This window comes from Balearica regulorum, chromosome 18, assembly GCF_011004875.1.
Source record: "Balearica regulorum gibbericeps isolate bBalReg1 chromosome 18, bBalReg1.pri, whole genome shotgun sequence".
Classification (NCBI taxonomy): domain Eukaryota; kingdom Metazoa; phylum Chordata; class Aves; order Gruiformes; family Gruidae; genus Balearica; species Balearica regulorum.
In genome coordinates, this window is record NC_046201.1 from 4,403,032 (window position 1) to 4,416,527 (window position 13,496).

General features: G+C 42.5%; 2 protein-coding genes and 2 non-coding genes across 7 annotated transcripts in view; 2 read left to right on the plus strand and 2 right to left on the minus strand.

Moving 5' to 3' along the window:
* Positions 1-2,629, plus strand: part of TEX2 (testis expressed 2) — a 57,562-nt gene extending 54,933 nt beyond the window's left edge. For all 4 annotated transcript variants that reach the window (XM_075770841.1, XM_075770840.1, XM_075770842.1 and 1 more), the window contains one exon: positions 565-2,629. In XM_075770841.1, coding sequence (XP_075626956.1) covers positions 565-687 — 123 coding nt within the window. In that variant the 3' untranslated portion in view covers positions 688-2,629. The remainder of the gene's footprint in view (positions 1-564) is intronic.
* Positions 2,630-3,514: 885 nt separating this feature from the next.
* Positions 3,515-3,651, minus strand: LOC142604461 (small nucleolar RNA SNORA50). Its single transcript, XR_012838337.1, has one exon. It is a non-coding gene; the product is annotated as a small nucleolar RNA SNORA50 (small nucleolar RNA).
* Positions 3,652-3,837: 186 nt separating this feature from the next.
* On the minus strand, positions 3,838-3,900 carry LOC142604460 (small nucleolar RNA SNORD104). Its single transcript, XR_012838336.1, has one exon. It is a non-coding gene; the product is annotated as a small nucleolar RNA SNORD104 (small nucleolar RNA).
* Positions 3,901-6,249: 2,349 nt separating this feature from the next.
* Positions 6,250-13,496, plus strand: part of ERN1 (endoplasmic reticulum to nucleus signaling 1) — a 37,349-nt gene continuing 30,102 nt past the window's right edge. The window contains exon 1 of the mRNA XM_075770859.1: positions 6,250-6,664. Coding sequence (XP_075626974.1) covers positions 6,590-6,664 — 75 coding nt within the window. The 5' untranslated portion in view covers positions 6,250-6,589. The remainder of the gene's footprint in view (positions 6,665-13,496) is intronic.

Below are 13,496 nucleotides of genomic sequence, written 5' to 3' on the forward strand. Positions count from 1 at the left end.
ATGTCAGAATTTGTAGTACTTAAATAAAAACATGATCCTAGGTGTTCTTAGACGATAGAGGGCCAAACTGTTGTCTAAAATTAAGAATAGATGAGGCAGTAAGATGTCCTCTTACTACTTCCTTTAAAATAAATTTTTAAAGTAATTTTAAAAATAGGAAAAACCCCTCCAAATTTGCAAATACTTGTAGGATAGGAAAACAGTTTACTGCCTAGATTCATTCTGGACCCCAAGCTGTACAATCAACCAGAAATCAAACCCACTTATTTCATTAAAAATATCAGAGTTAAGAAACATTGGTATGTTTCCGGTAGTGCTATTTTAATTTAATGGCAAGCGCAGAGATCTTCGTATTTCTGAGCTTCATCTACAACTGTAACACAACTAAATGGCTTCAGTTAATGGACACTGTATGGTTTCAGTACAAGTGTTGACTCAAGCAATGCTGAACTCAAGAACCTTTTATCTGGGTATTTGTTGCATTTTTTAACTAAACAAATCAGAAAACTAAGGTTTCAAGTGGCATATGAAATGTAACTTGATGTAATTGCATTTTTTTCACAGAAAATCTTTGTCATGCCAAACATGGATGATGTTTATATTCCTTTAATGCACTCAGCCATGGATCCCCGCTCTTCTACGTGCCCTCCTAAAGATCTGATCACAGAGGTCCCTGATCAACCATGACATGTGAAGACTCTTGCAGTTTACAGTATTATAAGTTATTCTCATGGTTTTATAAACTGTGCTGTAGTTCTCATCCTTAACTTGTGCCACTTCCCCCCCCCCCCCAAGGACTGCCTGTAACCATACCTTTGTGCTCACTTGCCTGGTTATTGTTCCTGTGTACTTCAGCTACATGAAGTTTCATTCCATTAAGCAGTTGATTTATTTTTGTACTGGCTGCCATCAGGATTTTAACTCAGAGGCTAAGATGACCTGTTCTTTGGGGGATGGAGGAGGAACCTAACTGTAATAGATCAAGGAGCTTGTTGACACAGTTTTTGTTCAGCTTGTTTTCATGCTATTTTAATGTGCATTAAAGCATTGAAAGGTTGTTTGGCAGCAAAGGAACTGCGTGCCAAATGGAAAAAAATCCTAAATAAGGAATGAATTTATAAAACTGGAAGAATATTTTTCTTTCTCAGGCAGTTGGAGGTGTAGAATGAACTGTTTTATGTTCTTTCACTTCTGCAGTCAAATAGCTTGTGTCAAGCAATCGAAATATGAAATGCTTTCAGGATAAAAGAATGTAAATTGGATGTATAGGTAATATTGTGATTCAGTGTGGTATATACATATTACTTTTTTCATATAGAACTTGTGCTTTTTCTTTTTGGGGAAGCAAGTAGCCATAAAACACACGCAACTATCAGTGAAAGTGGGACTGTCAGATTTTTGTAAATGAAGAGAAAAAAGTTGGTAAAGCCATGAGACCAAACCATAGCAAGCCGCCTTATAGTGAGGTACAATCACCTTGATTCCTGATTAATTCTGAATGTTTATAAAGACATGAGCACACACATAAAATGTCTAATACTGCACATTACCAGAAGTACTTAGTTACCCTACTGTGTATAAAGCCTCTTGCTAAAAGGAAACACACCAAGTTTTTTCTTACAGGGGAGTTTGTTGCTGTGAGTCTCTTCCATTGCACTGTGTTTACATGCAAAGCATGGCACCAAATCCTCATGTTACAGCTGTGCAACTCCAGGCCTCAAATTGCTTGGTGTTTGTGAAAACAGCTGTGACTGAAAGGTTTTGACTCCCATGTGTTGGTTCTTTGGATTTTGTGGAATAGGAATTGAAGTGTTGCATTTATTCAAGCTGATAGCGATGTAATTAAAGACTGTTTCTGCTAATTAATGGCCAAAACTAAGGGGGGGGGGGAAACTGCCTTTAATTTCTATCTGGTATGATGATTCAAGACTAAATGTATGCAGTAAATTCAATATTCAAACACTACATATCCACTATTTAACACATGTAATATTTTTCTGATACTCAGTGTTGCCAACTGCTCATGGATGTCAGAAAATGTTTTAGTTTACAAAGAAGGTGAGTTTTGGCTCTCCTTTTACAACATGATTTGCTTTTTTTTTTAGAAGTAATTTTTTAAGAACTTTTTTGTATGTTGTGTTGTCACATTTGATGTAAATCAAAATTTCCATGTGTAACTTGATGATTTACCATCTCTAAATGAAGCTATTATATTGAAGGTTTTTTAAACAGCACCTTGCCTGAAACATAAAAGAAAACTAGCATTTAATATATTTAAAATTAATTCTATATTTGAACACCTATTTTGGTTACCTTTAATTGAAATATTAATAGGTTATATTTGTTACCTGAACTCCTCCTTGACCATTCCAGGCTGTGTATATTCTGGGGTTTGCTCTGATGATATAGGCATTATTTGCCTTTCATGAAGTCTGCATGTCTTGTACGCAGGTCTTTTATATGATTTAATTTCTATGTGCAATAACTAAAGTCAAAGGACTAGATGCACTAATGTGTAAACAGATTTAGACTTATTACACAAGATTGTCATATTGCACTTCATAAACTGTGGGTAACTACAATCTGCTTGCTTTGTTTTATTAAATAAATTTATCCCATGTCAAACTTAGTTAAAATGTATTTCTGTATCTTCTGCAATTTTCAAAAACTTCATTAGAAAGGCAACTTGCTAAGATAACATAGCATGCAATGTGCTTTTCAAATTTTTTTTATATATACCCTATACCTGAGCTGTACTTGGTTGTGGTACATGATGATTTTAAAACCATGTTTTTTTCATTTTACACCTGTGAAAACCTTGAAAGGATTACCAGGTGCCATGTACTACCCCTCTGAGCTTAAGCATCTTCTTTTAGTCTTCCTAGACTCAGCTACTACTCATGTACATCCAATCCTGTCACCAGTGTGGGTATAGATTTCTATGTATAGAAAACATCCTGTGTAACTGCAGCACAAGCACAGCTATTAGATAGAAAAGATGAAGTAACTTTAAAATAGATGCAGCTTAGATGACTGGAGTCAAACTCCCATTTTGTTTCACACTCTCTTTTGCAGTGGGCATGAAGGACCCCAATGCTGGATGTTTTTCTCCAGCTCAATAGCTACCTCCCACCTTCACCCAGGTGCTGTACTCCTTACAGCTAGACAGGAATCCCAGGACTTCTGCTACTTGTTCCAAGTCCCCTTTAAAAACTGAACCCTGAACTACTTCAGGGAAAAAAACCCTAGAAAACCACCGCAGTGATCTAGGCTGTGTTAAAGTCATGCTGAATCAACCAACAGCGTGTTAGTAACCTCAATCCTGTGTCACCCCGGTACTGCCCTCTCCCATCACAAGAGGCCAAGGACCGGAGCCGGGGGCTCCCATGGCAGCAAGGACAGCAGCGCACCGCCCAGCTCTTCCCGGGCAGGCACCGCCTCTGCAGCTGCCACCGCCTCACGGCTGGGCTGCGGCGCCATTTTGTTCCCGCGCTTGGCAGGGCTCGCCGAGACGAGCTGTCACTTGCTTTTAAAAGGGCCGCACGGGTCGGGCCGAGCAGCCCCAGTTATGAACAAGCGTTTCGCTCTAGCACTACAGCTTGGCCAGCGGCGCCGCGGGCAGGGCACCCCGCCGGGTCAAAGGCAGTGCGGGGAACGGGCGGACACGCGCGCAAGAACCAGCCGGACACGTTCAGGCGGTGCACACAGCTTTATTTGCCAGGTCGCTGCCCGCCGTCGCCGGTCGCCACGCGGACCCTGCAAAACACGGAAGGAAAAGGGGAGGTTACTAGACGTGGGGCACCGCAACCGCCCCGCGGGGTGGGCGGCAGCCTGGGCGCTCAGTAGTAGGTTTGCTTCATGCATGTCAGCAGTCTAACACGTGTCAAGAGACATCAGCGCGGCCCAGCCTAGCCCGCCCATCTACCCACCACTCCGGCAGCGTACACTCACCTTTGCCCGCTACGCTGAAAAAAGGTCAAACCTTTCCGCTCGCTCCCTTTTATAGAGCGACCGCCGCCCGCCACCCCGCCCCTCTTTGTCTCGCCCAATAGGATTCAAACCTCGGGGCACGTGCTGATCCGGGTGCTGTTGCGCGTAGGGAGGGCTGGGGGCGGGGTGTCGCCCCCAGCGGTTGAGGAGGGGGAGCGCTGGGATGGCGGCGGGCGCGCGCAGGAGGTAAGGCTCTGAGAGAGCCTGGTTAGCCCGTGCTCCCCCGGTGTGTTGGGCGGCTTTATTCGCCTTTTCATAGAATCATAGAACGGTTTGGGTTGGAATGGACCTTAAAGCCCATCTAGTTCCAACTCCTGGTTGCCCAAAGCCCCGTCCAACCTGGCCTTGAACACTTCCAGGGATGGGGCATCCACAGCTTCTCTGGGCAACCTGTTCCAGTGCCTCACCACCCTCACACTAAAGAATTTCTTCCTAATATCGAATCTAAATCTACCCTCCTTCAGCTTAAAGACCATTCCCCCTTGTCCTATTGCTCCATGTCCTTGTCAATAGTCCCTCTCCAGTTTTCTTGTAGGCCCCTTTAGGTACCTGAAGGCTGCTATAATGTCTCCCTGGAGCCTTCTCTCAGCCTGTCCTCATAGGAGAGATGCTCCAACCCTCGGATCATCTTCATGGCCTCCTCTGGACTCGCTCCAACAGGTCCATGTCTTTCTTACGTTGGAGGCCCCAGAGCTGGACGCAGAACTCTGGGGGGAGTGTCTCACGAGAACGGAGTGGAAACAATAGTACTCTTCTTTAGTAGTTTGCTCTATTACTTCGTTGTTTTTAAGAAATAGGGCTTAATATTAAAAATGTAAAAGCTTAGGCCCTGCTTGGACCTCAGAGCTGCCTACCTCCGAGGTGGTTCCTCAGCTTCTGATGAGAGGTGCCAGAGGAGCGGGAGGGTGCACGGTAACGCTTGTCTTCCCACCCTGGCTGACCTCCTGCGGCCTCAATCCATTTTTGACGTTTTTCCTACCTCCTGTGAGGCCTTTTGGAGGCACTTGCATGAAATAGCTACAATTTGCTAGTGGCATGCACTGTTTGCGCAACTGAAAAACTCATCCCTTAACGCAGCATGTCAGGAAATTCAGCTCAAAGCTAATAAAATCGAATGTCGAAATTTTCAGACTCGCGGGCGGGATGGCAGCTACGTGCCCCAGCTGAAGGCTGCTTTCCCGGGGAAGATGGGGGCGGGTGGGAAGGGAAATGCTGCCATCCTGTGGCACTTACAGCGCTGGGAGCTGGCCGGAGGCAGCAGGGCAAAACCATCCCCTGCTGTCTTCTCAGAGGAGGTCCTGGTTCTTAGGCAACATTGCGTGTGCTTTTTGCACAGGCACAACTGCCCGCATGAACTGTTGTATGGTTATGAGGACTTTCTGTACGTGTGGTAGAGTTCTAGATGTGTTCCTTGTGCGTGCTGTTGCCGTGGCACACACCAAGTGGTGTGTTAGATGGTCTACTTGTTCTCAAATGGTGTGAAGGCTTAAAATCCAAGACCACCATAAAGAAACCCATCTGACAGTACCGGAGAACTGAAATCTCAGTGTGGTTTGTAGCTCCAGCATGTTTTTATGTATTCAGACTTGCAGGTTAGATCATAATTATGTCTCTTGCCCATATAATCAAAGGCGCGCTTATTAAAAGAGGGAGCTGCCAGAACTGATCTGTTATGCGCATATTGCATACTTAGTACTCGGTGTGCTCTGCAGCTCCATTACTGATATCAGTATTAAAAAGCAAACAATATGCAGCAAGGACAAAGTGTCTTTGTTATATAAATAGGCATATGAAAGTTAGGGCTTTGCCAAGCAGTGTAAATTTACTCTCTTTTTCTTAAGGCTTCTTCCATTTGATTCAATTTTGTGTGTTTATTTTTATCTGTTCTGAGGAGCTTGGATCAAGTTTATAGTTCAAAGAGGCAAGTTCTTTGTTTTTGCATTTATTTAAGGCATTGCAAGACATGCCAGGGTCAACAGTGACTTTGTATAAATAATAAATTTCGCCTGGTCTGCTTTGAAAAATCAATAGGGAAATTGTACCAGGCAGGGTGGTGCTGGAGGAGGGAGGCTGTTCCTTAAGCCTGAATTTACCCTCAAGGTATTTAAAAAAAAAACAACCAACCCAGCAGCAGCATCCAGTGACTTGTCACTGCACCCCGCTGTTTAAAATGTCAAGGGCTCTTGGCCGAGCCCCCCCGGGCAGGCCGCCGTTTTGTCGCGGCACAGCACAAACGGGGAGGCTCCGGCAGCAGAACGAAGCCAGGGGGCGTCGCTGGCCGCATACGTGCCCCCAGTCGGCGGCCCCACACGGCACCCGCAGCCCCCGGCCCTCCGCGCCGCGGGGGAGCCCGAAGGCCACGGCAGGAGGGAGGTGTGCCACGGCGAACCGGGCGCCGAAGGTGGTGCAGGCCGCACTTCCCGGCGGCGGCCCGGGCAGTACCTGTGCGCGGCCGGGGCCGCCCGCGGCTGACGTCGGTGGCCCGGACCGGGCGGCTCCGCCCCGCCGCGCTGGGAGCGCCGCACACGCTGCGCCCGGCAGCCAGCGCCGCACGGGGGGAGCCGGTCAGGCGCCCGCGGAACCCCCGCGGGTGGCAGCAATGGGGCTCCTCCGCCGCTGCCGCCTCCTCCTCGGCCTGGGCGCGCTGCTGGTGTTGCTGTCGCCGACGCCCGGGGTAAGCGGAGGCGCAGCCCGGGCTGAGCCCGCTTGCTGGGCCTGGGGGGGTGGGCTGCCCCGCGGGGGGCCGGCGGGGAGGGCAGGGACAGCGGCGGTGCCCCCGGCCCGGCAGCGGCGGGGGAGGGTGGGCACGGCTCGCCCGGGGTGCGGGGAATCCCGGGCCGGTGAGGGCCAGGGGAGGCCTCGTCCCGTGCAGGCCGGCCCCCCCCCCGCCCGCAGAGAGGGGAGTCTGGGGAGACGCACAAACGCCGCGGTGGGCTGCTGCCAGGGCTTAGTCGAAAGTTTGCCGTAGGTGCCGGCAGCCCGCCGCGTCGGCGGTGTTTGCGAAGCCAACACACTGTCCGTTTTACTGCCGTTAATGCCGTGTGCCCGTCTGTATGCGCAAGGGTGAGGGGCTGCAGTGTACCAGCCTGATCCAGCTGAACAGCTGTGTACGTGCTTCAGTGCCGTACGTTGTTGCACATAACACCATACCTGAACGTGTAGCATATAGAGTAATCCTTGAAATATAAAACCACAGTTAATTTCCCACAAAGTAATTGATGAAAGTAGGACAAAGAAACTTTTGGAAGCTAGAACTATGTAGGTGGATAGAGGAACTAGTGAGACATGCTAGAAGATCTTTGCTCTGTCTCTTCATAACCTCATAAGTGGAGGGCCTTGTTTTCTTTCTGGAAAAAAACAAAACAAAACACAAACCAATGCATATATGTTGATATCCAAATACAAATAATTAGCTACACGCCCAGGGAAGGTTGCAGTATACCGTCTTAGGGCATTTTGATCATTCTGTTTCCAGAGCAAAGATAGCAATGTGCACTAATGTGTACATACTCTTTTGGTATCCAAAAGAGACTATAGCTCTAAATTCAAAGGTTGAAGACAAAGTGTACAAGTTGCTGCCCTACAAAACCTCTTAAGAAATAGCCAGGTTGGTTATAAGGTATTGTGTGGAGCAATAAAAGCACTGCGAACAGTGAAACTGGTGCAAAGCAGATGGAATGCTGAGCAGATTATTTGTACAGAGGTAATAATTTTAAACAGTGTACTTTAAAATGGGTGCTGTCTGCTGTGTTTGTACTGAGATAGAAAACTAAGTCTTCAAAAATTTAATTCTAAAAGGTGCTCTTTGTAAATTCTCAGGATCACGAGACAATGAAAAGACCAGCTGGTATTTACTGTTTCCATTATACTGAAGTGTAGCAGAGGAAAGTTTCAGGTTATGTTCTTTGATGGATTGTTCATTGTTACCTGAAAATGTTGGTGTAATATATGGGGTTATAGTTCAGGTTAAGCAAGGCTGAAGGCTTTGTTTTTTGCTTGGGATATAATAGCTCCACTCCCCTTCTTTAAAAGTAAATACATTTAGTACTGAGCTGTATAACATACCTAGTGTTGTTACTTCATTAGGAAACTGGAAAAAATTAAATGCAGGCTGTCAACTAAAATTACTTTAAAATCTTTATTGTAGAGTGCTGATGTCTTTGTCTTAGTCTGAGCTATAAGGTTGGACTGAGATCTCTTCAGGGTCCTAACAGGTTTGGGCGTCAGATTTTGCCAGGAAAACACTGATTTGCAACTCATAAAGTTTTAAAAATAGTACTCAATAAGAATATTAAGAAGTATTTTTAATACTAGAAATAGTTTTCAAATCAACAGATTATTACTAAGATTTGTAAAATTTTACTTACATAGTCAGAAAAACCTAGAATATGGCTCCAGTAGAATTCAGCCCCTTTTTTCTCTAGATTTTTCTCTCCTTTTGGTCTCTCTGCCCTGCCACCTTTCCTCAGATCAGTATCTGATCTTGGTTTCTCTGTTTCTCTGTTTCTTTCCTCAGTTCTTACCCTGGTCTTTTTGCTCTGCCAGCTGTAGTCCTCACCATGACTTCCAAGTTGAAATCTATTCCTTTTCAGCACTAGTTTTAATTTCTGTGAACTTAGTCCCAGTCATCTCACCTGTGATTAACCCATTTAACTGGGAGGGCTTATTTAGAACTATTAATGTCACTTGAGTAATAAATTTCCGTGAAAAAGACTGGCGTACAATTCTTGGTATTGAATTAACGTGAAAAAACATGAGATTGCCTAAACGTTTGTGCAGATTGTGTTTTCTGTAGATTTGTTCTGAGTGCTGGTGATGATCTGCTGCTCTGTATTTTCTTTGTCTGATAAATGTACTCCTTGTTACTTTACATCCCAACTTTAATATTGTTTTCCTACAACTTGTACATTTATACAAGGGCTTCCTTTCCTGTCTTATCTTTATAAGATGAAATGTTGTCTCTTATTATTTGGGTGACACAGTGTATAGCTCTTGGAATTGCGCTAGCGATGTATGGGAACACATTATAAAGGGGTGACATCTCAGATACAGCAATGAGAAGTGCAGTAGTGCTATCAGTAAATAAGCAGTCAGTGTAAATGTTATACAGTAATGATAAATGATTTACAGCTCTCTGTAATTTAAAAAAAACCCTTGGTTTTGTGTGCTGTGGACATTCCAAACTGTGCCTGTTTCTCTTTTAACATGGAGTCAGTGCAACTGAAAAATAACAACCTCTCTGGGATTAAACTGGCATTTAGAACATTGGTCTGCTCTCTCCCACAGCCTGTGGGACAGGTTTCAGTGCTCTGTTACACAGCATGCACAGGCAGCACACACTGGCTGTTCCTGACATGGGAAAACCCCAGCCTTAGCCAGGTGTCTTTTCTTCTAATGTATTTTTTATCTCATCATGAGGTGTTTGGCCAGTTAACTGATAGACATGAAAACCTATGTGAGACAGCAGAAGGTTTTAAAGAGGACCTCTTGAAGAACTGTGTTAATTAACATTAATGTGCAGATCTTGGTCACTTAAAGTTGCAGATCTTGGTCACTCAAAAAAATAGTATATTAAGGTTTAGGGTTGTTTTTTGCGGGGGGAATACAAACTTGTCTTGCATACCTAAAATTATCACGGACAGGTCTGGCCTGGAGTGTAAATTCGTGTGTTTATAACTCTGTCCTTTCACTCATTTTGGTTGCTGGTGTTCTTGTGAATACTGAAATAAGTTTTGGTCTTACAGAGAGACCCAAGTCTGAAAACTTAGCTAGGAGTTTATGGTGTAGAGCATCACGCAAAGTTCAGTCAAGTTAGAGGACAGTTGGGAGTGGACCTCCCGTAGTTTTCAGTTTTTCCTATTGTAGTACAAATGGGCATATGTATGAAAAGTCACTGGAACTGGGTTATAGTGTTGATGAGAAATAGCTAACAAAGACATGTTGGAATTTAGTTTAAGATGAAAAGATCTGTAGATTTGATTTCACTTTCTAAAGAAGATATAATTGATTTTTTGTCAGCTCTTTCATATATTAACTTCGTTATTAGTTATACTGAAAAACTCTCCCCCCGTAATTTACTGAATTTTACAGAGTTTCTTCATGGTATGGTTTTATTAATGCATAGTGAGTTTTGGCCTCTAGCCTGGCAATGTAATTAGAGGATAGCTGTCAAAACCAGGATAATGAATCATATGCTATCTGTGATGAATATGCCAATTGCTTGCAGTGTGCGCTAATGTTTAAAAATATTTTGGTTTGCATCCTTATTGGTTTACCAATTGTGGTTCTAGTAGCATAAATTATGGTATAGGCCTTTTCTTATAGGGAGGAAAGTTTCAGGTGCTGTTAATGCTACAGTTGGTTTTGATTAGTTTTTTAGTAAAATGCACATGTACAGCCTGATATATATTAAGCTAATTATAGAATGAGGAATGTAGAATTTTTTCCTTGAGTGATTTTCCTTGAGTGATATCTTGTCAACTTTTTTGTTTGATAAGCCAGACATTACCGAAGAAATTCTGAGGATGTAAATTATAGTTAGCAAACCACTTATCCTTTATCATCCATCAGGCCTTACAAATTAAGTTCAGTACATATGTATTCCTACTTAAGACTCAGAAAAGAGAAAATTATTACCTGGTAACACATGGCATTATTATTTGTTTACTAATGAGCACTCAATTATTTCTATGAAATCAGTAACACTTCTCAGAGTCAGCAACAAACCATCACACATCCAGTGTCACTATGAAGTGTTTTCCTGTTTTTTATTCATACTTGAAGAACCTCTTGTGGTATCACCCCCACAGCAAAACATATTTCTAGCTTACAGAATGATAACCTCAAGGAACTGAGTGGCCTGGTTTTCTTTCTATCTGCCATTTCCACGGACTTCAGTGGGATTTGTGCATACCCGGTGACCTGCATTTCAAAAGTACTGTTTTTAAGCAGGTAAATTAACGGAAGAAATTATTCCTGTGGGGATCTGTTTTCTTCTAACACAATAAAACAAAGTAGGGCATTGGTCTGCTAACTCTTAAAAAAATTTGAAATGTTGCAGTGAATGAAGATAATATCATCTTTGACACTGAACTGTACCATACACATATACAAACACGGAACTTGTTCTACAGCTTTTGCTGACCTTCCTTTGACTCCATGGGCCCTTCAGAATTGTTTTGAGTCATTTTGTTACTTAGATTTCTAAAACATTTTGTCTAAAGATGTGGTAGATCTGGACTGAGGGTGACATTCTTATGGGAGGGTTAACTACTATTTATGAAGTGCACTTCTATTTATAAAATACTATTTCTATTAGATAGTATATTTCTATTTTTGCTTAAAAATGCTATTTTCTATTTAGTCCCAAATTTTAGGCTGTTACGGATTATTAGCAGTCAGCTCTTTAGAGCATTTGTCAAAGTTGAACTCAATGAGAACTTGAAAATTTGTATTTTGAATTAAATTATTAAAAAATAATTCTAAAGTGGTCCCCAAGTAATTTCAAAATATTGTAAATCCTTCACTTAACATTCCTGTTGATGTGGAAGATTATTATGAGTACAGACGGTGAAGGCAGTAGAAGCTCTCATTGAATTCCAAAGAGGGTAGTTGTTAAAATAGACCTTATTGCGATTTCAGATAAAATAAAAGACAACTCAAACCAGGTTTTCTTTCTGTCTTTCTCTGCTCACTAAAATAAGTTATTTTTGCTTAGCTGTTTCATGTCCTGACATATTTTTCTTTTAATCAACTGTTGTATTTCCTCAGAAATAAAATTGCAGTATGAAATAAAAATCTATTTCAAGAATTTGCATTGCATCACAACCTCACCCCTGCAGGGAGGACAAATCTGTGTATACCAGTATTTATAAGAGTCTATCTCAGGACTGAGATTATTATGGTTTTTGTGATGGAGAATGCTCTTACATACTTCACACAAAAATGAAATGAAGTTTGACTTGTACATACAAGTTTTTATAATTTTCAGAGCTTTTAATAGCAGTGCTAATTCCAGGCTTTAATTAATCCATTGATCGATTAATTATAAAGGTTGCGTTCAAAATAAAATCTATTGTGTATTTGCAACCTTGATACTGCAGTCTCTAGCTGAGGATAAAAGTCACTAATAAAATCAAGAGAAAGTGTTTTCTGAGTCTATGTGTAATACAGATAATTACTTAAATAATCTGTTCATTTTTATGTCTATTGTTTTATGCAATTTGAAAGAATAAAATCTTGTTTCCGTACTATTATACTAACTCCCTAGCCTTTTCTCCAAGTGAATGCTGTGGATGTTGGTCAAAATAAATTAGCAATATTGCATTGCAAAGTCTATGAACTCATCTGGGTTTTTTAAATTTGGGTCATAAGCTTCAGCAGTGTCAGCGTATTACTCGGCAGGTTAATCTCAACTGCATGATATCATTTGCTTTGAAAAGTATGAGTGAATGGAAGATTTTTAGTATGTCGTATTTTATGTATTTTATCGGTGTGCAAATACAACTTTAGAAGTCAAGGAAGAACTAATGAAATTTGCCCTATATTCAGTCTTTCACCCAAAGAAGATGGTATCTTTGACACACAGGGTTGCAATGACCACATCAATGCAAATTTTATGGCTGAATATATGCAAGCCCTTGAAAAGCAGTAAAACAAGTGGTATTAAGACAAAGCTAGTTAGAATGGAGAGCATGAGCTTAGCAGGAGCAGCGACACTGCCCAACTGTATGTTGAAGGGAAAAGATGCACGCATGTGACAGAATCCTTTTGTCGGTGAAATCTGTGCCTTCGTGCTGATTTCACTCCCAGTGAAATTTCTTGGGCAGCGAGCAGGACTGGGCCCAAAGCCCTCTGAAGAGAAGGTGATTTCTCTGGCTCGGTAGACCTAGTAGCCTTTCAGAGTGCCATTCCCTTCTGTTCCCTTGATGCTTGTGAATGCCATAAGCGCTTGCCATCCCAGGAAGAGTTCACATCTCCCTGTTAACCACAAAGTGGTGGTAGGCACCAAAAGAATGGTAGGTGGGAGTGGCGCTTTTTTCCCCACACCAAGGATACTACACTGAAAAGCTTAAAAAAACCTGTTGTCATTTCATGATCTTAGTCATATCTGAGAAGTTTCTAGGTCATTTTGGCTGTGGGCAACATTCAGGTGTTCCTTGGGTTTTCAACAGAAACTTGCGTGAATAACTTCTTCAGCATTGGTTTTCTTTCTTTATTGTTCAGCTTGTGAGTGATCTGGAGGGTAGATGTACAGGGAAATTTTCATACTCCTGTGACTACAGAATGTGCAGAGGAACTCTTTGCATGTTAGTACTTCCTATTTGATCCCATGTACTAGCAACCTTCTAAAATGACAGAAATCTGGAAGATGATATTGGTTACTGATGTTTTGATGAGAGTTTCAGAGCTCACATTTAATTCCATAATTTCTATAGCCTTGATGCCACAACAAATAGATACTCAAATGTTAAATCTACAGATCTATAGCAAGTTGTGTTCCATGT